Genomic DNA, 24,371 nt, shown 5'->3' with positions numbered 1-24,371 from the left:
AGCCCAAGTTCAGGAAACTGCAGATGTTTGTAGATTAGGGCAAAGTTTACCTGCTGCATCCAGTCTTCAGAGGCTCTGTTAGGGGCAGCATCAGGGTGATAAAGAAACATGGACCAAAAACCCCAGCAAGTTATAAAGACAGGTTGCAGGAACTAGTTTTGCCATGGGTGAGCTCCTTTATTTCTTGAACTTTCCAGGCTGGAGTGGTTATGCAGTCTATCACAAAGGAAATGAAGACAGACAACTTCCCAGCTTAAGGTTGGCTGTCCAAACAACGTGGTCCATCACAAAATTCCTGTCTCTCCAAGAACGGGCAGAAATAAAGACTCACAGCTCTATGAAATGACAAACTTATTTTAAAAACATTCCTGATGGCAGTGTTTAAGTGGGGTGCAGCCAGAAGCACACCTGTAATCTCCTTATTGAACATCTGGATCACAGGTAGGTTGGAACAAAACCCATTCAAGGCATTTAGGTCCCCAAAATGACTGGTGCCCAGACTTCCACAAAGACTCTCTATTCCATGTCCTCCACTTCCCAGTAAACACTGTGGAGATCTAAACACTTCTGGAAAGTCTTAACCAAGCTGACTAGTTTCCTGAACATTCAGCAACAAGCTATTCCTACTATCAACAATAAATGGTCTACCAGTTCTGGGCAAGTGGATTGTAGCCCCACACGTTTATATCTGAGTAATCTCAGCAGTATGTGCCAGCTCTCAATGTGTTGTTTTTAAATCCCTATTATAGTTCACTGCCTGTTTAATTTTTCATAGTTTATAAATTTATAACCATGGCTGTTTGTGGTGTAGGAAGGTCTGGAATCAGAAGGTCGATATTGGATCATTTTAAGGTCTAACCCACAAATTATTTTTGCCATGGTGCCAGCTAGAGAATAGAGCTGGGGAAGCCTGCAGAACTTTCTGAGGAGAAATAACACTTTTCTGAGAGTGGTCAATGCACTTATCAAGAACTCTGCAGGCTGCCTCAGATGTGAGGCAGAAGCTTAAACAATGAGTTACACACCTGACCCTCCACTAGCAAGATTCAAACAGAAGGTGGTAAACAGTCAAAACAAACACAATACTAAATATATTGATGGCACTGTAGCAACAGGATGTCCATGACCCTTCCCTTGACCTCTGCTCTGTGCTGCCCTTTGAGTCTGTGGGGCCTGAGCAAGCCCTTAGAGACACTTGGACCTGCAGCTGTGTTTCTGCCTCTCCTCCCTTTGCTCCTACTCTTTTCCACAAAGGAGGAATGGTGGCTTCTGCACAGCCCCTCTGCTCTACCTCCAGGATAAGCAGGTTTTTGCATCCCTTTCCTTTGATTAGTGACACGTCACTTTGCAAGAGAAAAAGTGATCACAGAATCATAGAATGGCTTGGGTTAGAATGGACCTTAAAGATCATACAGTTCCAACTCCTCTGCCACAGGCAGGGTCACCTTCCATAAACTGAGTTGCTCCAAGCCCTGTCCAACATGGTCTTGAAATTCCCAGGGATGGGGCCGCCTCAGCTCCTTTGGTCAACCTGTCCAGTGCCTCACGGCCTGTTGCCACCCTCATAGCCATGAATTTCTTCCTAACATCTAATATAAATCTACTCTCTTTCAGTTGGAATCCATTCCCCCTTGTCCTGTCACTACACACCCTTGAAGAAAGTATCTCTCAGTCTTTCTTGGAAGGCCACAATTAGATCACCTCTAAGCCTTCTCTTCTCCAGGCTGAACAATCCCAATTCCCTCAGCCTTTCCTCACTGCAGAACTGCACCATCCCTCTGATTATCCTATTGCCTCCTCTGGACGTGGCCCAAGAGCTCCATGTCCTTCCTTGTTAGGACCTCAGGGCTGGAGGCAGCTCTGCAGGTGGGGTCTCACCAGAGTGAAGAGACAGAATCCCCATTTCCCCTGCTGCCCACACTGCTTGTGATGCAGCCCAGGACGTGGTTGGTTGTTGGGCTGCCAGAGCCCATGGCCAGGGAATGTCCAGCCTCTCATCCACCAGCACCTCCAACTCCATCTTGACAGGGCTGTTCTCAACCTGTTCATCCCTCAGCCTGGATTAATAACAGAGGTTGTCCTGATTCAGGTGCAGGATCTCGCACTTGCATGAGGTAAGATAAAGGAGAGGATGTTGTATATGTGGACTTGAAGACCCAAGAGAGAAAGAAAATACTGGGGTGTGGAGATTTCTTTAGAAGAAAGGGCCCCATGCTCCAAATGGAGATAAACTTACATGCCATGAAATCTTGCTGGGGCAAAGGACTTGGCTACACAGAAGCTGCAAAATAGGGACCTCAGTACCCGATGGTGTGACAGCCTCCACCAAAAAACACTTGTCTTGAGAAGACTTTTGAAATCAACTCAGCCAGGCTCCACCAATGCTCTCATGCCTTCAATGGCAAATAAGGATGATGATGTGCTTGTTTCTAATGGAGCTTTGACAGAAGACAGCTGGCTCCTCAACACCTGCCAGAGGGATTTATCATAATTCAGAAAACTCATTGCACAGTGAACAAAGAAGACACCCCTACTCACAGATTCTCCACCCAAAATACAGAGATGGAGGCTGATGAACATTTCCACTTACTCCCCCAACCACACAGTCTTCAGCCACAAGATTCATTCTGCATGAGCTCTATACATGGTGCATATGCTTGGTCATTACACAAGTCTCAGAACTGTCCATGCCCTCACTTTGGCACAGGAGACAGCATATTGCCCTGGTAGCACCGCTGGAATAGCTCTCTTTGGTGGGACATTTCTTGTTCCTCAGGGCAGCTGTTTTGTTCATGGCCTTCAAAGGAAAACAGCCTTGGCAGACACACCATAGAGCCAAACCTTGTGGCCTCTGCTGCCACTTTACTGTTTACTCTTCTGTCATTTACCAGCAACATTTCAGTGGATTATACCCAAAACATGAAAAAATTGATTGCAAAACAACCAGAGACAGAGAAGACCTTTTCCCAGTTAGGTCCAGAAGAACAGAATCTCCCCTTTCCCAGGGCTACCAAATTCTGCAAAGTAAGTTTGTACACTGCAGGTCCAGCTGGGTTTCATTCAGTACCGGTGTGCAATTAGCAGTAAAGAGCAATCAGTCTGCTTAAAACTGATGCATTGATTAGGTTAACAGTAGGAACACAGAGAGTAGACAAAGCAATTTTGGAATAGAAGTCTTTGTGTCCATCTGCCCTTATCATTGCATAACAATAGCAAAGGTCAGCCTGACTCCTTCAGAAGCACAGCAGAGAATCACTTTGATCTGAGCAATCCCCTAATAGCTTCCTCTTTGGGAAGGAGAGGATCTCTTTTTAGCCACACAGAGTTCCTATGCTCGGAGCAGCTCCAGCACTTCCTCTGCATCTTCAGACGCCTTCTCCATTCCTGCTTGTTTTCTCAACAGTCCTGATTTAACATCTCCACTTAGCAACTGTCCTTCTGACTGAGTTCATATATCTTGTCATTTGAATTTTTATAATGCTCTGTATTCATAAATGTTGGTGGAAAGTTTTGTTTATAGAGACAAACATTAATTCACTGTCAAGTGGCTCAATGTTTAAAGCACCACGTCACCATCATTAATTTATTTAATTAATGCAGAGTTGGATCAAAGTCGATATACCTGAAAAGTTATATGTGGGCAATTGACTTTTCTTAAAGAAAAGACCTATTCACAGGGGCTGATGTTTAAAGGTTTTTTTATTATTTACTCAAAGAACACATATTTGGAATCATAAAAATAGAGAAAAACAAGATTCACCAAATATTGTAGAATACAAGGCATACAAACACACTTGTGTCTATTTCTGGCATTTCATTTATTTTCTGCATGTTGTACATAAAACTCAAATGTGCACATTGACTGTGGCATTCACTGCATACAGATGACTCCCCTCCGAGGAACACTTTGGTTGTAGTTACATTTGGCTCTCTGGGAGGACTTTTTAATATCTTCTTTCCCAAGCAGATGTTCACACTGCTCCTTTAAGACCCATTCCCGCCATCACTCAGAAACGCACCGGAAACTTCTCACCTGTACTAAGCCTTATCAGATACTTAAGTAAATAAAGCAGCAGAGGAGACAAGGCAGAAACCTCACAATACGCTGTCTGTCGGAGGAGTGGGAGCCCTGCTATGATGGTGAGATGGGAGGACAGAAAGGTCACACACACACCCCATCTCATACGCAGGAGCTGCCTGATGCACAGTTACTACAAGACTTACCTCGGTCTGTGCAAAACAGGACGAGAAGAACTTTTACCAAGCAGTATGAAAAAAGACAAGTTTTCTCTGAAACACTTAAAGGCTATGCTGTATCTTCTATGCTCCGAAAACTATACACTTCTCTGACTGGAATTGCTTTAGCCAGAAGTGTGGTAGCGTATCTTAGCAACAGCAGCAAGGGGGAAGACTTACTGTACTGTAAAAGAATTAAAACAAAATGCATATAGCTGCTGACTGTTATAAATACATCCCTACCACTCTGAGGGGGTGTTCCATTATACTCCTGATTACTTTTTACATTTCCTTTTCCAAAGGGGTGGGGGCATTTCTCCAGTTTTCAACTCAGCCATGAAGAGCCCCAAGCATTTTAATTCCCCTGCAGCTTCAGCTCTGACCACACAGGCCCTACAGTGTAACCTCTCACCATCCCAGCTACATTAGGAAAAGCCATTACTGTAGCACCCCGCAGATAACCTCTCTGTGTGAGCCGAGCTGCCACTCCCTCAGGTGTTCAGCTGCCATCAGCCCACAGCAGCATCTCCCCTCTGTCTGGAGTAGGTGAGACTAGACATACCAGGACTGCAACATTTCTCATTCCTACTTGTCAAGCCAATAGAAGGCATTGTGCAGCAGGGGAACTCCACACAATTTCACCTTTTACTAAGATGTGTAGTTTCCCACAAGTACAATAACCTCTTGAGAGCAGGCTTCATCTATGCCCTCTCCTCTATTCCCCAGCCAGGCCAAGGTCCTTGCAGGCTTCCCACCTCCCTGCATCACTTTCCTCCCTGTAGAGAATTCCACCAGACAGGACAGGGGCCAATCCTTCTTCTGCCATGGATTTAGGGGAAAAGCATCCAGTTGCACCAGACACACTGAACTGATCTAAGGGAGTACCTATGAAGTGAGTGCAAGGGCTCCCGATTTTAAATGACAGGGCCAGAATACTGAAAGCATCAGCGAAAAAAAGTAAAACACCTTTCTTTCCTTCAGCAAGTGAAGGTGGGCTCCCTTTTTTTTTTGTAAGGATTATCCTCTGCAAGCAACTCTGACAATGGCCATGATTAACAGCCTCACCTGAGAATCCTTCCAGCAAATACTCTGCTCAGCCTTCCTGGGAATGAACACCACTACTGTCTACCTCCTAGTGAAACCTCATTTAACACCTGTGAAACACCTGGAAATCTTGGGGAGGAGTATTTCAGTTTAAGGAAGGGAGGGAGCTCCTTCTGTTTACTATGGTAGGGGAGGGATCTTAGTTCATGCAGCTTGGCACAAATTTACACACAAGGAGCGACCAGGTGGTTAATTTGCCTAGGACAGCAAATTAATCAGCGGACACCAAGAGTACACATGACTAAGGTTGGGTAATTTTCAACTTTATCTGCTACAGAGGATGGGGGGAAGGGTCAGAAACAACCACAAAGTGACTGCTGAGCTTATCCAGTGTTGTATTTCAAGGCTTTTGGGCTCTCTGCTCCATCCAGCGATCTATCTGCCGCTGTCATTACTCCAGAGACGCAGAGACTAATTCCATCCTAAGTGTTCCCATCTTTCAAAAGGCCGCACTCGACTGCCGTTATTAACTCCATGCATGATGAAGCCATCCACAGCCTCGCAGGCTTTCTCACAAGTAGCCGGCTTGGCACACTTTGCTCCTGCCAGGGCAGCGGAGGAATTTCCACACGCCCGCTCCTCACACTCGGCACACCCGCATCCCCGAGTGACCCCGCATTGCCACCTCCACATCCTCCTTTCCCAACACAGCCTCTGCTCCCGCGGGGTCCTGAAGCGAGCCCTGGGATGCCGCCGCAGCCCGGAGACCCGGTCGCCCCTGGCGCGGATCCCCGCTCTGCCGCTCTCCCTTTAGCGCTTTCGGAAACTTTTCTCCCCACCGTGCCATCACGCTCGGTTAAGCGGGGCTACGGGCCGGGCTGAGCTGGGCTAAGCTGGGCTGGGCTGACCCGAGCCGAGCCACGAAGTTTCTCCTGCGGGCGCTGGATCGGAGCAACTTTACCGCACGACCCCCGGAGCTCGGAGCGCTTCGGCTGCCCGGGGGCCGTGCGGGAGGAACGCGAGGAGGAGCTCGCTTCGGGGGAGGGGGAGATGAAGCCGGGGCGTGGGTAAGCCGCTCCCTTCTCCTTCCTCCTCCTCCTCCTCCTCCCCCCTCGGCTGCTCCAGTCTGGCAGCGAGGCGGGCGCTGCCTCCGGCCGGAGCCGCTGCAGTTGGGAAGCGTCCCCCGGCCCCCCGCGCTGCCGCCGGGATGGGGACGCCGCTGGCGGCTCCCGGATTCCTTCTGCTCCTGGCCGGCACCACGGGGCTCTGCCGGGCTTTCTTCTCGCTGCCGCTCCGCGTGTCCCGTCCCGCTGCTCCCGCCGGGTCCTCGTCCGCCCCGGTGGTGCTGCGGCCGCGGGGCGGCAGCGGGCAGCAGGACCCCGCGGAGGGCACGGACGGCTTGGCCCTGGCTTCGGATCCCGGCGGTACCCTCAACTTTTTAGCCATGGTGGAGAACCTTCAGGGCGACTCCGGCCGCGGCTACTACCTGGAGATGCTGATCGGGACCCCGCCGCAGGCGGTAGGAGAGGAGCGGGCTGGGGGATGCGGGCTTGGGGTGGGGTTGGACGGGAGGAGAGGACGGGGCCAAACTTCTGGGTGGGAGCGAATCTGCGGCCTCCCCTCCCAACCCAAACGCAACTTTCTCCCGGTGCTCAGTGCTGGCGCCTCCCTCCTTCCCTCTTTCCCTCCCCCGTTCCCGAGAGACGGTGCCGGTGCTCGGCGCGGGGGAGCGGCGGCAGCAGCAGCAGCAGAAGCAGCGAGTTTCCAAGGACCGGGAAAGAAAGAGGGAGGGATGGAGGCGCATCCCCACCCGTCCTCCCGAGCCCTGGCTGCCCAGCCTCGGCTGCCCCATCCTGCCCCGGCCCGGTGACTGCTCGGGAAATCCTGCGCATGTGGTCCCCGATTTTAGGCTGTGTCACGGTGTTTGGATCCGAAACGAGTTGCTCCGAAATGACCCTGTTTTGGAGACAGGGGGTGTTTTTTTGATTCTTTGCTTTTTTTAAGCTGCTTTGCATCGTGATTGGGTGCTTTGGTGGATATTCCTGGTGCTCCCGGGAGAATCACTCGAAATCTTCCTGCTAAACTAAGTGCTGGCTGGACAAAAGCAGCCCCTTCTGTCGGGAATCCATGTGTTACTCATTAACAGCGCAAAGAACGTTTGTGTTCTGAATATTGTTTTCGAATAGACCGTGCTGCCTTGAATCTTCCCCGTCAGTATCCACCAGTGTGGCTGAAGTTTTCCGTTTTTTTGCGGTGTAGTTGCTCTTTCATCTGTGTCATGAGATCCCAGGGGGAGCGGTGCTGGGCTGCTGGTGGGGATGACTAGTCAGCTGAGTGGGGATTAATTTCCTGAGAGTCCTCGAGGCTTTCCTTCAGAACTTGGTGTTTGCTTCAGGAGTTTCGGTCCCTCTGTTCCCAGTGTACACACACACAAAAAAAAATTAGAAAAAATCCTTCTGCTTAACTCCTCTACGTAATAAAAAGCCAATGAATGCCAAAATGCCCAGCCAACAGGAAGTGTTCAGCTGTCATAACATTTTTGGACATCTGTCAACTCTTTCTCTTTTTGCACCTCTAATATAAGAGGGTTGGCCACATCCTCACTCTCATCAAAATGTATCACACTGAGATCAATACATGTATTGAGAAAGTCTGGTGTGATCAATAGGTGGAGTTAAAGAAACAAAAGCTAACTAGGTCTGACCTATCAAGGTGTGTCCTGATAACCACAGAGGCCATGAAGTAATTTTTGCTCTGTGTTGAGCGCTGCATATTTGAGTAGTTCTGTTCCTGTGGCATTGTGAGTGCTTTGTTACTTCAGGGAACATTCAAACATTCAGTATCGGTTTCTGCCAGAATCAAGACACCAGGTTTGATTGGACTAATCATCCAATTCAGTATGTCTTAAATGAAAAAACATCATTTTAGGTTGAAAAAGTGACTATCAAGTGTATCATCTCCTTATGTGTCTAGGGGGATTCTGAAATTGGAAGAAATGGAGAAGGTAAAATGTGACAGGCTTTTAATAATATGAGTGGAGGTTTAGAGGGAGAAATGTGCTGCCCTCAGTACACCCAGAGGCTTCACTTACACTTAACAGCTCCTATTACTTGTGTTACAGGTGATGTAAGACTTCAGCTAAATTTACCTCTGACTTTTTTTTTCCACCTGAAGGAAAAAAAAAAACCTTTGAATGTGATTGCAAAGCTTTTACTATTTTGAACTGGTTCTGAGTTCTTGGAGAGTTAATTATTTAAAAGGCAGTTACTGGTGTTTAGCACATGTGGGTTTTTTATTCGCGAGTAGGCCCACTGAGGTTGTAAGTAAGGTTATAAATGCACTTGTGTTTCCAAAATCAGATCTTGGTGTGTAGTGACTCAGTAGAGTGCAGTTAAAATTTATTCTTTACTTTTGATGAGGAAGAATTTGTTATCCTGTTCCCTGCCTGAAACTGGAAGACTCACAAAGATCACAAATGTACTGTGGGTTTTTTGCTTTGCAATGAATAGTATAAAGCTACAAAGCTGCTACTGGTGATATTTGAATCCTTCACATGCTAAAAGCGAGTGTCTGGATACTGCCAAGCATTGGAATTGTGTTAAGCTCCTTGGGCAAGTAGTTTCTGGAGTTGGAGTGGGGTGTGCGCGATCATGTAGAAAAGGAGAGATGTCTCTTACAGATTTAAATGCTCCTCCCAACCTGGCTTTGCTTCACGTCAGAAGCTGCAGTGTAAAGTGCTGCTTGGACACCTTCCAGTGCCTGAAGGGAGCCTACAGGAAAGATGGAGAGGGACTTTTTACAACACAGTGTAGTGACAGGATGGTGGAATGCTTTAAACTGAAACAGATCAGATGCTGGGAAGAAGTTCTTTGCTGTGAGGGTGATGGGGCACTGGAACAGGTTGCCCAGAGAAGTTGCAGATGCCCCATCCCTAGAAATGAACTCAAGACTAGGCTGGACAGGGCTTGGAGCATCCTGGTGGTGGTGGTTAGTGGAAGTTGTCCCTGCCCATAGCAGGGGGGTTGGAACTGGAAGATCTTTAAGATTCCTTTCAACCCAGGGCATTCTATAACTCCTTTGCTCTTGCACCTGTCCAGCACGGGACTTCCCAAGATAACTCCCTTCCTCACCCAGGCCTGTCCCAGCACTGCCAAACCCATGCAGCAGATAAGGCTGCCCTGACATTTTGCCAAGGAGGAAGAAGGATACTGGCAGTGAAGAGCAGCAGAGCAGCACGGCTTTGCTTCTGCGCTGTCGGAGCACAAAGGTGGATGGCAGAGCTGCTCCAGACAGCCCTGCAGAGAGGGGATGGGTAAATACACACAAGGCAGTAGTGGACCATGACCAAATAGCAGGCTGTGAGAAGAGGCACCAGACTTAATGCCGTGGTTACAATGGTGTTGGCACTTGGTAACTTTGCAAGTGTGTGTGTCAAGTGCTGGAAGCTGCTGTGCCAGGATGGGGAATGAACATTTGCGACAGACCTCGGCACTACTGAGCTTGCTTTACTGCTCAGCTGCATTTTTTAGAAATTTTCCTTTTTTAATTTCTGTTCTTGGAAGGAAGCTACTACGACAGAATTTAGTTTTTCAGGTCATTTAAGGCATCCTTTTTGGCTTTTGTTCCAATTCTGATTTGTCATGTAGCAGATAAACACAGCACAGAACTGCTATTCACAATGGCAGTTCTGAAACACTTGTTCTGACGGTACAAAAATAGAGCAGCTGTGTGAAGTCAAATTTATTTTATTTCCAAGACAGGAAACTTCAGCGCAGTCAATCCAGTTTTGCAAAGTGTTTGCAGCCAAAGTGTTTCTGATCATTTACAGTTTTACAATACAGTATCCTTCCTAATCGTATCAAACCTCCAGACCAGCTGCCAGGTGGTGTCAAATGTCATTACTCCCACTAATTCCTATTTATTCACATGTAGACCTACTTAAGAATTATGTGAAAGGTGAAAAAGGTGTATTGTATTGAAGGATGTGATGTATTTGTCCCTTATTTCATGAATGTGTTACTATGTGTCCTACTTCTGATGGATTATGTACTTTATACCTGCCTATATAGGTGCACTTCTTCCAATTCCACATTTAAATAAGAGGTGGCAGGAGCCCAATATGAACTGTGTGCACTGTTCTTAGTTATTTCTTTAAATAATCTGATGAAATTCCTTTGCTCTATCTTTTATTATTTTCCCTACCCTGAGATTATAAGCACTGTGAGAAATGGAATCAAAGATCTTTTAGGTTTTTTTGCTATCTTCATTGCAGTTCTCTTCATATTAATTTTGTTTCTCCTACAAGCCTTTGACCAAAAGAATAGTCAAACCCTTAAAAAAAACCCCATGTTCTTCACAGCTTTCTTGAAGTCCATCTGGACTGCATTAAATGTTTGCAAGGAAAGTACCATTGCCTCATCTTGCCTCTTGTGTTAGTCCTCATGGTATGAAGTAGTGGTAGCCCTGCTGATCGCACTGCACTTCCAGATTGTGTTTTTGTTGAGACCAGGTGGATGTTATTCCTGCAGCTTCATTGTGAAGAGAGGCCGGGCATGTTCCCCCTGAGAGGTGAGATCACATAGTTGTGGTCTGATTAGCAGGCATTGAAACCATGGTGGGCTCTGAGTTGTGCTCTGAATGCCACAGCTCCTTTTTTTTTAGTGTCAGTTTTTCATTCTATGCATGAAGAGAATTTATCTGCTGTTTTTCCTATTGGCAGTTTGTTCTGTGCAGGAGGTGAGCAAAAAGCTGTTCTGTAAACTTGCTCTGAAGTTTTAAGGTCATTGTGGATGTTGGGTCTAATAGCCTTCGCTGGGAAACACAAACTCCACTTCCCATATAATTGGTGGGAGGTTATCTCTCCTTCACTTTCTTCCAGCTATTAAAGAAATGAAGGATAAGGAAGGATGTGTATTAAGTACCTCAAGTGTGTTATGGACTCTCAGAATTTATGGCTTTGTATTTTGAAGGTGATGAACACACACATTAGCAAGGTCTGAACTTGCAGCCATTCCTCCTTAATTGGTGATAGCTCTTATTTCCTGAGTGTTGGATGGAATGGAGATTGTGAGGGAAGATTCAACTGCCCTTGTAATTTCACTGCTTCACTAGTTGTGCTATATTAGGTGTTAAGGGCCTGATTTCTGGATCTGTGGTATTCCCCAAGAAACTGAGCTCTGCTTCCTTGATTTTGCTGAAAAGGGGTTACTGTGTTTCTAGATACAAGAAGTTTGCAAAACATGGTCTCTCTCCATTCAAACATCAGAAGACAAGATCCATCTCAAGCCTCTTTCTGTCTTTTTGTTTGGTTGGGGTTTTATTAATAATTACCTGGATATTTTATCTGTATTTTTGAATTCTTTATGAAAGCTGAAAAAAGGAAGGGTTGAGAAGCATTGGAGTATTTTGAGGTGGGAGTGTCAAAATCCCTCCATATCCATCTAATGGAAGTACTATTGAAATGCAAAATATTCCTGTTATTAAATGATGAGTAGATTTGGGTTGTTGTCATTGGATGCTTGCAAAATACAAAGGACAAGGACTTGGCAGTCATAATTCAGGACTAATATATGAATGTCTGTGGCTTGGTGGGGGGTGATGTATTTTTTACCAAAGAAAGCAAATAAACACACTGTGTTCTCTCTAGGTTGGAGAGAAAAGTCCCTGCCTTTACAAATTTGCATTCTGGAACCTCCTTCCATCCAAAATTAACCCTGGCAAAAGGAACTGCATGGGGGTATTAGAGCTTGTACTATAGAAATAACACAAAACATGAGTACTAATTCCAATACAGCTGTCCTGAGCAGGGTATAGCACTGGGAGTGTTTTGTAGCAAGGCTTTGTCCTGCTGTTTGTGTAGGTGGGCTGTGATGTCTGTGCACAGGGTGACACTAAATGGAAGAAGCTCACTGTGGTTCTTCAGGATGTGTTCCTTTCCCAGGGTCAGTTGGATTAGAACACCCCTAACTGCTTCTTTAAAGGTGGTTTCTCCTCTTCAGAGAAATAAAGGAAGCTTTGTTATCCAGAGTCTCTGGCTGTAGCAATCGTGCATTCAGATCCTGGTGGGTCAGGGCAGAAGAGCTGTTGTGAGGAGCAGAGGTGGTGGCAAGAGATGTCAGGCTCACAGGAGTTTTTACCACTCCTTGCATTTCATTCCCTATCAAGGCAAAGGCATCAGTTAAATTTGGAAACAGGAAAACAGAGGGTAAGCAAACAACTGTTTTGCCTGATTAAAGAGTAAATGAGTTGGGGATTTGGACTAGAAATTAGATGAAAATGAACCAGTGGACAAAAGAAAGCCCATATGCAATTTCCATGTGTTTGGATGATTTGAATTATTAAGGAAGGAATCTTGTTCTTCTTGTTTGTTTTTATTTTTTCCTTTTTCCTCCCCTCTCACCACAGGGCTATGAGCTCTAGGGATAGTGTCTGGCAAGACAGATTTAAAAACTCCTACACTTTGTAGAGGTCTTCATTTTCTTGAAGGGCACTTACGACTTCAAGTATGCGAGGACACGTTAGCTATTACATTGCCTCCACATATTATTATTGTTGAAATTTTCTCACTTACTGTAGGTGAAACAAGTCTGACCTGGAAAGTTATCTGATCATTGTCAGGTATAACTTCATTTGGAAAAGGAAAATGATACAATGGCACACTCTTGCACTTGGGCCTCTTCAGTGTGAGTGGGACAGGCCTCTCTCCCCTTTCTTACTGGCTGTAAAATATAATGTGTAATCATACATACACTTGTGTCAATAAGTGGAGGAACTTGTTGCTTCTGTTTCAGCCCAGATTAGGACTTGAGATCAAATTTTCAAAGTAAAGGAGGCAGCACTCAGCTGCCTCAGAAAAGGAAATGTTTTATCCTGCCATTGGTGGGCCTGTCATAGGTCTTGCTGCTTTTCAGTCTGGGTTGGCTCTGTAAGTTCGAGCTCATGAAGCAAAACCAGATACCATATCAAAGGTTTTACATTTGAATTTGTCTCTTCTTAACACAGTGACCTCCAATTTAAAGTAGCCCAGAACTAAAACATATTTTATTTTCAATGTTTTTGCACGTGAACTCCCCATTTTGTTTTTGAATAGCAAGTTGGCTGCCTGCCTGTCTCCTCTGCACGTGCCTCCATCACAGCCACCAGTGCGACTGGATGGCCTGTTGGAGAATCAAGGGAGTAGAAACCAGCTCACTTTGGTTGGTAACAGTCTAGTTGAGACAAAGACCTCCGGATGAGCAACCCACTGTGCTTTTCCTGGTGACTTGTAACACAAAGCAAACTCCTCTGCCACTGGCAGTACCTTCTGCACACCTGCATCAGCCCTGCATTTTGGGTTTGCTACGGCAGCATCTGCGTGCCCTGTGCACCAAAGGATGCAGCAGCCTAGAACCGCCCAGGAGCCTCACCAAGGAGCTTGGGAAACTTCTCCCCTTGGGATGGAAGCTTGGCCACCGAACCTGCTGTGCCCACACCCCCAGCCCTTTGAACAGGCTCTTCCTCCAGGTCTGGCTCTCCAGTGGACTTTTGTCCACACTCATCCAACAACAGCTGCATAGCAAAGTCAGCTCTTGAACCTTCAGAAAGCTTTGGGCCAGAGGCAATGTTTGCTTCATCTTTTGCCAAAGGTTGATAAAATAATACCTTTCTTCCCCTCTTCTCTCTTTTCCCTCAGAGTTCTTCCCTCATTCATTGTTTTGCCAGTCTCTCCTACTGCTCTCACTGGCTTTTTTCTCTAAGGGTATTTTACAGGGAGGGCAGCAGGGGACAGATGTTCTAGACCATTGTTTTGTTTTTCTAAGAGTCCCCCTCAGATGAAACCTGTGGAGTATGATGAGGAGGGAACTGGAGGAAAACAAGCTAGAGGAGGGGGAAAAAAGTCTTATTCGACTGAAAATTACAATTCATTCAATACAATTAATGTGTCATAATTAGGCCCTTTTGAAAGGAATCTGTTAAGACAGTAATTGCACCTGCAATCCTTTTCTCCCTCACTGCTGCTTACTAATAATTTGATTTTGTGAAAAATAAATTACTTGTAGACTTTGTCTTATTTGCTCAGCTTGTGAGTACTAAAATTAGTTGATTTTATTTGGCTTTATGGTTGGCTTATTTTTGTACCTATTTACTAGCAAAAACTGCTGTTAAGCTAGATTGCATGTGTTTAGGAAAATGCATGTCTTGCACAATAGTCTGGTCTCATTTCCAAAGAGGAAAGGTATTAATGCTGCAGTAACACTTGATAAGCTTCTCCTCCCTAAATACACTAAGGAATCCATTCTTAGGGATCTAAAATCAGTGTTTTTGTTTCAAAGAAAAAGATGACAACTCAAGAACTGAGAGTAACCTTTCCACTTGAGGAAAGGATTAAAGGCCAGCTGCTGCCATTTGACAGGGAAAAAATAATTGGATGTTTTTGGTCACCATCTCTCAGATAATTCCTTGATATTTGTTAGTGGGTCTGCCTGTGAGAGTGGCCCGTAGAAGAGCACCTCAGAGCCTGCTGTGACACTGCAGCTGGTGCTCAGGCTCATGTCAAGGCCAGATGTGGCAATTTTTTCACCCACCCAGGCTCTTTCTGCTTCCTACTTTGCTGCCATAGGAAGCTTCATACCAGAGATCAGGCATTTGGGGCTTCTACAGAAATAAAAGGCTTATCTGCTGTGTCATCATATGGGAACACCAAGTCCTGGATGTTCCCTCTTGAAAATTTTATTGTGGTGTTCAGGAATAAAAAAAGTTTTGAAGATTGCCTTTGGCCGCAATAGTTTTGGTGTAGAAAATAAAATACTGGGGTGTCCCTTTCAGCTGCAGGCTTTGGATCTAGTTTTGAAATTGTGGCTTTGTGAAATCTCAAGGCAGGTTTTGGGGTTTTTTTTAGCTCTCATTTTTTTTCCTACCTAAATGGAAACTTTAGTTTGGAAATTCCACTGTGATACCTGTTGATACAGAAACCTTGACTGTCAGTGTTTGCTGCATAAGAAATTAACAGTTGCAGTGTCTTCTCAAGGCCAGGTCAGATGGCTTTTAGCAGTCTGGTCTAGTGGAAGGAGTCCTTGCCCATGGCAGGGGGGTTGAAGTGAGATGATCTTTAAGGTCCCTTCAAACCCAAATCATTTGGTGATTCTCTGATTGAAGACTGAGCACACTATAGCAGTTTGGGAGGTCTTCAGGACAATATTACCCTGCTGCTTAAGCGTGGTGTGGAAAGACCTGTGCTTTTATTCACTGTGCTGCCTATTAAATGTCTGCTACTGGCAAGAGTGAAATGTGAGGCATGTCAGAAAATGATTCATCAATCCTACTGATACTTTTCTGTGACTAAAGAGATTTTTATTTAATTCATTCATTTTTCTTCTCAGTGACTCTTATGTTACCAGTAAGACAGAGGAGTTCAAAGGTGGTCACACTTCCCAGAAGTCTAAGAAGTGCAGTAGCAAAATAAAATCTGATGCAGTCACAGTGCTTCAGTTTAACTGTCACAGAATAATCTTCTCATTGCTTCTTGGATGCAAAGACCTTCAGGGAATAACACAAACATTTCACATGATCCAGAGTGCCAGATTTTTGCATTTGAACCACTGAGATAAATAATGGGGCGGGGGGGGAGGTGGGGAGTGGGAAGCTCAGAAAGTTTCTCAGGAGCTGTAGTTATGAATGCTGGTGTGTGTTACATATTCCAGCTAAAATTAACTTTCATTTGCACACTGATGAGCCTTCAGGTTAACCGTGTATTGACAAGTGACCAAATACTAGTGATACTATGTGCCAGTTTTTGGTCAGGTTTGGAAGCTTTCACCATGGCCAGTGTGCACAACATTTGCTGTTGATAGTGGGTGAAATTCCACAATTCCAGTGCCCTGAGCACCATCGGCCCCAATGTGGCTGCACTTGCTGCCTTCCCTGTAGTGTGTGAAATGAACCTGAGGCACCACAGAATCATAGAATGGTTTGGGTTGGGAAGGATTTTAAAGATCATCTGGTTCCAGCTCCCATTTGCCATCCAGCAGTGGGTGGGTTATAACCCCTGGCCAAAGTAGATTTAGCTTTGTCCTACATGCAGGTTGGTATGTAGAGGAATAGATAGTAGGAATGTGTCTTCCATGTGTTGTTGTGATTTGCCCTGGCAGACTTTATCGACCTGAGAGCATAACAAAGTCTTTTAACTTCCTGCCCTACAAACTCAGCCTGGTATCTGGAAACAAAGCTGTGTTCCTGCATGCCTCTGTGTTCTCCTGTGTAATCAAGATTTTTATAGTGGAACTTGGTTAACAATTGTAATGATGTATGAGCCACGGGCAAAGCTGGTTCATTTCCCAGAGCTGCTGCCTCTACAGTATTAGCCAAGGTAAAGACTAAAGTACAAATGTTTGAGGAGAGAGAAAGAAATAAATGAGTCCAATAGCAGGGGGAGGAACAGTGCTGCTTTTAAAAAAAAAGAACTAAAAAATCTGATCTTACTTCACTTGAGAAAAACTGCCTTTTACATTATCCTGCCAAATTTTTAAGTAAAAATGTTAGAATAAATATGAATTAAAAAATGGGATTCTTATTTTTCATGAATCAAACACATCATTATGGCAGTGGCTTAGTAGCTTGTTTTCTCCTCTTTTTTTTCCCCAATCAAATAGTCCTTCCTGCTATTATGGAGTGTAATGCTGCATTCTGTTTGTGCCTTTGAACTCTCTTGTGTAATTCCAGGGAACACCCATGATGACAATCAAATTCTGCTTGGTAATATCCTAAATAGGTCAGGTGCAATTGGGAGCAAAAGCCTTCTGACTTTTGTATTCCCTTTATTAATTACCAGGGAAATAAAACCACTGGAGTTGCATCACCTTGTTTGTGCTCTGAGACCTGGGGCTGCCCATACATTCCTGCAGCTGCTGAAGGTGCCAGGAGCAGTGGGAAGCTGCCTGGCCCTTCTCCTTTTCCCCAGAGGTGTGGCACAGCTTTTCTAGCAGGGAATGCAGTCAGAATTACCAAATTCCAGTCCTTGTACTTGATGTAGCTGAACTTCTTTTGGTTTTTATCCTGATCTCTTCTCACGCTCCCTTCACCTGCACCAGCAGATCCAGTTGTGGTCCTTTACAATCTGAACAGCTGCAGTCCAGGACGTGTATGAAAGTGTGGGATTGTGGCTGTTTCCTGGGCGTAAGGGGAGGGACAGAGGTGGGAGCTGCTGTGGCAGGGGAGGAAGAAGTAGTTAAGGGAATCAGAAGATGGGAACTTCAGTTCCCCAGGCTGACACATCCCAGCTCTTATATGTGAAAGAAAATCTCACAGGACTGGAAATCCAGTCCTGAAGAACAAGTTATGGCATTTTTATGGCAGAGGTCATGCCTTGAAGTACAGGGAGTTCATAGTTGGCTTTCTAAGGTGTGTGCTAATTTATTTGCCTCTCCGTGATCTCGGCTAATCCAGGGATCTCAGTGTGGGAATGTGGGATTGTTGGTAGTTTCTCAGCCTCCAGGAGGGAGAGGCTGCTTTCACAGATGTGAACTTTGATTGAAGCAGCAGGGTAGGGGTTCCCATGTGATCATGTCCATTGACTTGCATGTTTTGGGAAGGTTGGTTGTCTCACTGTTGCAGGGTATGAATAGAGAAAACCCAGGAAAAACTATACTTACCCACTTTGGTTTTGTTACAGTGTTTTTGAGGAAGGGCTGGAAAATACCTGTAAGCATTCAGTGTCCCTCTTGAAGAAAAGCACTGAAAAAAACATAAGGAGGACTTCCTGAAGCTAGAAGGATGTCATAATGAGTGGTGGCCCCACTGTGTGGGTTTGGCAGTGCTGCAGGGAAGAGCTCAGTTCTGGGGAGGACAGATAGACTTGATGAGTCAGGAGTGTCCTGCCTTCACCTCTCCTTCTCACAGCTCTCCAGGCTTTGAAAAGCCTTTGCTATCAAACACCTGTCTCCAAAACTAACATCTTGACCGAGGAGGGGGAAAAAAACCTGAAAAGAATCATGTCACTACAAGGTTGAGTTGATAGTGGAAGGAGACGTAAGAGATCAGATTGAGCAACTCTGATTTTTCTCACTGCTGTCCTGCAAGCTTCATTCTCTTCCTCCTTGCCTCTGAAATGTAGCCTTTTTCAAAATTACTTGCTGCCTTCAAATCACAGAATCCTCCTAGAATGGTCAGGGTTGGAAAGGACATTAAAGATCATCCAGCTCCAACCCCTCTGCCATGGGCAGGGACACCTTCCACCAGCCCAGGCTGCTCAGAACCCCATCCAGCCTGGCCTTGGACACTTGCAGGGATGGGGCAGCCACAGCTTCTCTGGGCAACCTGTGCCAGGGCCTCACCACCCTCACAGGGAAGAATGTCTTCCTAATATCTAATCTAAACCTACTCTCAGTTTGAAGCCATTGCCCCTTGTCCTGTCACTAAAAACCCCATATATGTATATCTAAAGAAAAGCTGCTTAAATGCTGAAGCAGCAGCTTTGGCACTTGGTTTCACATCTCCAGTGCAATTTGATAGCCAGAGTCTTATTTAAATTTGAGTTTGAAGTTCAAATTTTTGGAGTGAGGGAGACCTTTTAATGGAGATAGAAATACAGGAGTGAGACTGAACCTCTCCTGGAAGGTTCCTTCATGCTGCTGGAGGACAAGGGTAACATGGTGTCTCTGACAAAAGGGAGATTACCAAAAACAACAGTGCTCATGGGGCTAGAGATCCCTCTCAGGAGCATTAGGAATGAGCATCATAAGCAGTATTGAAGTTTGAAATGTGTCCCTTGATTAGTTTTGTTATTTCCAAATGGCAGAATAAACAGTGACTCAGGTGTAGAAGCTTGTACAGTGTGAGAAAGGTTTAAATATCAGACAGATCAAGCCTTCTTGAGTTTACTTAGTCTGGCTTGGCTCTCTGCAAATGCATAAAATTGTTTTGGTCTTACTGCAGTTGGAGGGTTGTTGATTTAGTTTCAAAACAAACTTTTTTTGTAGCATAGGACTTCTGAAGGTAGGTAGAGAAGAGCTAAAAATGCCTTTTTTTCAGACAGCAGTTTCTCTGAGTCTAATGAACGATAGAGGAAAAGAAAAGAATGACCTGACAAAATAAATTGGAAGCTAATTTTGCAGAGCAAAAGCCTTGGAAAATTGAAATTCTGAACTTTATGCAGCTTCTAACTGTAATCATTCACTGGGTATAATATATTAATGCAGGCTTACGGATTTCATTTCCTTGGGAAAAAAAAATCAAAACAATAAAGCAGAAAGCCCTTCTTGATACTGTATTCTGAAAGGGAATTTATTAGCATGGTGAACCCCTTTCTCTTTTTTTCTTACCCTAGAAAGCCCCCAACCTGTAAAATTCTTTGACGTGATTATGCTTTTTAGAAGGGTAATGCCCTAAGTAGTGCTGGTAAACAGAACAGCCATAGCAGACATTTAACCTCAAACATTTGAGGTGGATGGTTTGTTGTTTTCCAGTGAGGTGATTGTCTTTTTTTTAATTTCTTGCAGAGAAAGTTTCGCTTCAGGTCAACTGAAATAATTTGACAGTGGTTTTGTCGGGAATGAAGCAAGACAGGCCATGGTGAAGCTCAAGGGTACAAGTGCATGGAGGTTTGCTGAGGGAGCTGTCTGCAGAGAGTGAAACCCTTCCTTCCTTCCTGGTGGTGTCTCTGCCCCTCTATTGTGAAATACAAGTGTGCAGCCCTTTCCTCACCTCTGCCACTGTCCTGTCTACTGTGGAGCTGGATGGTCTCCCTCTCCTTGAGTCCTCTTAGAGCACTCACAGCTCCATAAAACAGTAGCCATCTGATGTGGCTGGCCATTGCCCCAAAGAGGTCAAACTCCTGCCAGACAGTGCCCAGCAGGTCTGCTTTGCAGTGGTGACACTCTGTGGTTTCAAAGTGAGAAAGAGGTTTGGGGCTGAGGAGGTGATAGTGAAATTGGTGATGCCATTCCCATCTGTATCTCCAAAAGTCAGGCTCTTTTTAGCTGTTGAATTATTGAATTAATAGCTGTGTCTCCAACACCTTTGGCCACCATGTTCTCGAGAGAGGGAGAGAGGGTTGAGCTCTGGATGAGGTGTTTAGTAATTTAGGACATGGCACAGAGTTTAGGCATAGCCTGTCTCTAAACTAAGACTGTGTGGGCACTGGGATTCCTCATGAGTCTTGCAGTGAGAGTTGCTCCCAGTGGCATTGGGCTTACAGTCTCCCTGTCTCATCAGTGCTGTACTGTGATTAGCAGAAAATTGATGAATTTAATACCTTTGCACCTGCTAACAGGTGGAAATGGGCTTTTGGATTTAACAAGAGCTTTGTGTGCACTTAAGTGCAAATAGCTGATGTCTCCTGCATTCATTCTTGAATTTCAGAGCGTGTTTGTGGGGGTTTTTTAATCCTCCTTTTATCCGGGTGCTCATTAATCTTTCCATTCAAGAACGCCTGTAGTATAAAGCATAGCAAATATATAGATTTTCCTTGCTCAAATTTGTGAGCCCTTGAGTAATTATTGCTCATAGTAAGAGCTAAGAGTCTACACGTGGTTAATGTGTGTTGCTGGCTGCCCTGGGAGGGACTGATGAAGGTACCTGTTGGCTGGCATGCAACCTCTCCTTTCTGAAAGATTTGGCTCCCAAGGAGGTCTCTGTGGTATGTCTCTATGTCTCTTAAAAGGCTATCAGAGTTTTTCTCAGTCTTCTCAAACCAGTTCAAGCCTATCACTGATTATTTAGTGAGTTTTTTCTAGAGCTCTGGATTATTGTTGTTACTGAACTTTACTAGTCCTGATTTTCCTTAAAACCCAATTCCTAGAGCAGGGCATGACTCCAGCTGTATTTGGTTTATGTGAAGTAGGGGATTGCTTCACACACCTAGTTTTCTGTCTGCTATAGGGTGTGACATGGGAGAGGGACTTGTATCTGGGGGAAAAAAAAAAGAGGAGAAAAAGGTTAATCTTTTCTGAAAAGGTAATGAGACAAAATTGCTACGATTCACACAGCTCTAAGATAAGCAAGTAATAGCTCATGTTCAACAGCAAAGCATGTTCATATAGCATGAATAGGATGGATGTGTTGTATGATAAATCTAGACACAGCAAATAAATTTCAGCCTGAAAAATAAGATAGCACATGAGACAGGATGTGCAGAAAGAATGCTAATGTTTAGGGAAGCGAAGGCATTGGCAGAAAGGAGAGCGTAGAAATGAAGAATAGATATTTTGTTTTGTTACCAGGATTGATTGGCTGACTATTTTTTTTGTCTTTAAACCATAATAGCCTTCCCTTATTGTCAAAATGATAATATATATAAAGCACTTCCTGTAATATTTCTCTTCAAAATGACTATTCATCAGTCCCAGAGTCAGATGCTCATATTTCAACTCACAATTTAGTTTAGCAAGTTTATACTTCAGAGCAATCTGTCATTTTAGCATTTGTGTTTTTTATACAAATCTCCACTACAGAAGCATGCAGTGCTCTTAAGCACAGATAGATTGACTAATCCAGATAGTACTTTGTAATCTTCTGGTGAAGAAAGAGATTATTGCTTTTCAGAGAGAAAAAATAAAGTATTCCTCCCAGTTCTAGCAGTGCAGATCATGAAGAGATTGAGGGTGAAAGACTCTTGGTCTTGCTGGGCCCAGTGAGAATGTCCAGGAATAGCTGCGTGTTTTAGGTGATTGAGGGAGAGAGTGAATGTGAAGGTAATACAGATATGGGGTCAAATTCCATGTCCTGGCACCAGCTGGGAATGTTGTGAGGGAAATGACAGTGAAGGGTCAGACTGAACTTGGTCTGCTGCTGCCCTGAGAGCAGGAATTACCCTGGTGATAAACTTGACCTTCTGGTTTGCCCACGCTTTCATGCTGCAATAAGTCACCTTCCTTTGCATCTCCTGGGTGACATTGAAGCAAAACATGGGCACCACCTGCTGAACAAACATCTTCAGAAAATAATCAGTATCCACTAATTTTTCTTTCTCACAATGCCTCTCTTATCTTGGCTGCATGGTTAAACCCTTCTTATGACTGTGGGAGGGTTTGAGGGTTATTTTGGAGGTAGGAGCAGATAGGTCTGTTTTCTCTGGTGAGGTGACCTCACTCAGGACAACACTGGAAATAGTTCTCCTCCCAGACTCGGTGTAACATGGGGACCTGCGCCCTTCTTGCTCCTCCTCTTCCTCTTCAAAGGTAGTCTGATACCATGCAAGCTGCAGAGAGTCCTTTGGGTGGGATGTCCTCCACCACCACCAGTGGCTGTGCAGTTGCCAGCTGGAGAGCTGGGTTGTATTCTGGATTCCTCTACTCAGCACTGGTGAGGCCAAACCTGGAGTGTTTTCTCCACCTCTGGGCTCCCCAGTAGAAAGGAGGCATAGACATACTGGATAGATTCCAGCAAAGAAAGGGCCAGGAAGACATTTAAGGGGCTGGAACATCTCTGTCTTATGGAGGGGTTGGGAAATCTGGGACTGTTCACCCTGGAGAAGAGAAGACTCAAGGGGATCTCATCATGGTACATAAAGGGAGGGTGTAAAGAGGACAGAGCCAGGCTCTTCCTAGAGGTGTCAGTGACAAGACCAGAGGCAGAGGGCACAAACTGTGAAACATGAGAATTTCCCTCTAAATATATGGAAACCCACTTTTTTACTGTGAGAATGACCAAGCACTGGCACAGGTTGCCCACACAGAGGTGGGGGACTCTCCATCCTTGGAGATACTGAATAGCTGTCTGGATATGGTCCTGGGCATCCTGCTTTAGCTGAGCCTGCCTGAGCATTTGGGGCTAGACCAGATGACTTCCAGAGGTGTCTTCAGCCTCATCCATTCTGTGAAGTGCTCCTGGGCTGCTCTGGTCCAGGGGCTGCTTATGAGCAGTGAAAAATGGGAGAGTCCCATCCCTGCTCCAGTGTTCATGGGCAGTGTGCTGGTCCAACAAACCTTCCCTTTTTTTGTTTTCAGTCTTACCTTTTCAGCAAAATGCACACTATTCTGCAAGCAGAAATGTGTCACTATGGAGGCTTTTTAAGTCTATGTCTGACTGTGCAGGCCTTTATATCTAGGAAAGCTTCCAAAGATTGCTCCAACTCGTCCTTTAAAGTGGTTTTATTTCTGCATCTTAAGAGGAACAGATGAAGAATCTATATTAAAGCCTAGCCTGCTGATTTTTTAATAGAAACTAGGCTGTAAAAGCTAATTCCAAGTAACACAAGTAAGGAAAAAAAGTTGTACAGTATTTCTGTGCCTAAAAAGCCGCTGTCTGTTGTAACACTACTAATTTGTAGAAACAAATTGCTGAAATAACCTGACTGACAGCCAGTGCCAATAATAATTCGTAGTAACTGTGGGCAAACAGCATATAGTTGCAAGTGTGTTTTCTTTTCCATGTGATGGTTGTAAGCAATTCTTGCCAGATGGGCTGATAATGTAATTAGGAATCGTTGCGTTAAATGAGGCAGAATTTAAATTGGCAACTAATTTTCCTATCTATTAACCAGCTTGAAAATGAAGAGCTGTTACCCAAATGATTTCTAGCTGCTAATCCCTAACAAGAAACACAGTGCCTCTTTGCACCTTTTTTTAAGCCCTGTCTAGCAGCTTATTTTCTGGAGGGTTTATTGTGTGTGGGACAAAATCAGAAAGAGTGAGTTAAGAGACGACACAAGCTCAGGGGTTAGATGGGGTGGACTTCCAATCCAGTACATTGTGATGTGTGTTAACAGCTCATGAGCAGGTAATGGGATGCTTCCTACTGCCGGTCTCTACATGGGGATAAAAACTTGTTTCCTTTGTGATAGTTCACTGTGTGGCATGCTCCATGAAGCAGAGTAGGATTATAAACCCTATTTTAAGTGTGTACTTTGGCAGAAGTCATGAAAGCACAGCAGGATAGGATTTTGAATGGCAGATGAATGTTACTGGTGTGGAACGGTCGCTTTTTTCACTGGGGATGGGAGAGAAGGGAAGAGAAAGGAGTGCCCTTGGGTCAAGTTAAAATCCCAGGGAAGGCATGATGGCTTAGAGTTTTCATCATGAAAAGAGTTGTCATCACTAAAAGAGTAGGTTTAGATTAGTTATGAGGAAAAAATTCTTCCCTGTGAGGGTGAGGAGGCCCTGGCACAGGTTGCCCAGAGA

The 24,371-nt window shown here is 44.9% G+C and overlaps 1 protein-coding gene across 1 annotated transcript in view; it reads left to right on the top strand.

Annotated features, from left to right (window-relative positions):
* Nucleotides 1–6,394: 6,394 nt before the first annotated feature.
* Nucleotides 6,395–24,371, top strand: part of BACE2 (beta-secretase 2) — a 52,304-nt gene continuing 34,327 nt past the window's right edge. Inside the window, exon 1 of the mRNA XM_071566612.1 lies at nucleotides 6,395–6,799. Coding sequence (XP_071422713.1) covers nucleotides 6,488–6,799 — 312 coding nt within the window. The 5' untranslated portion in view covers nucleotides 6,395–6,487. The remainder of the gene's footprint in view (nucleotides 6,800–24,371) is intronic.

This window comes from Pithys albifrons, chromosome 1 (assembly GCF_047495875.1).
Source record: "Pithys albifrons albifrons isolate INPA30051 chromosome 1, PitAlb_v1, whole genome shotgun sequence".
Classification (NCBI taxonomy): domain Eukaryota; kingdom Metazoa; phylum Chordata; class Aves; order Passeriformes; family Thamnophilidae; genus Pithys; species Pithys albifrons.
This window is presented reverse-complemented; position numbering and strand designations above follow the sequence as displayed.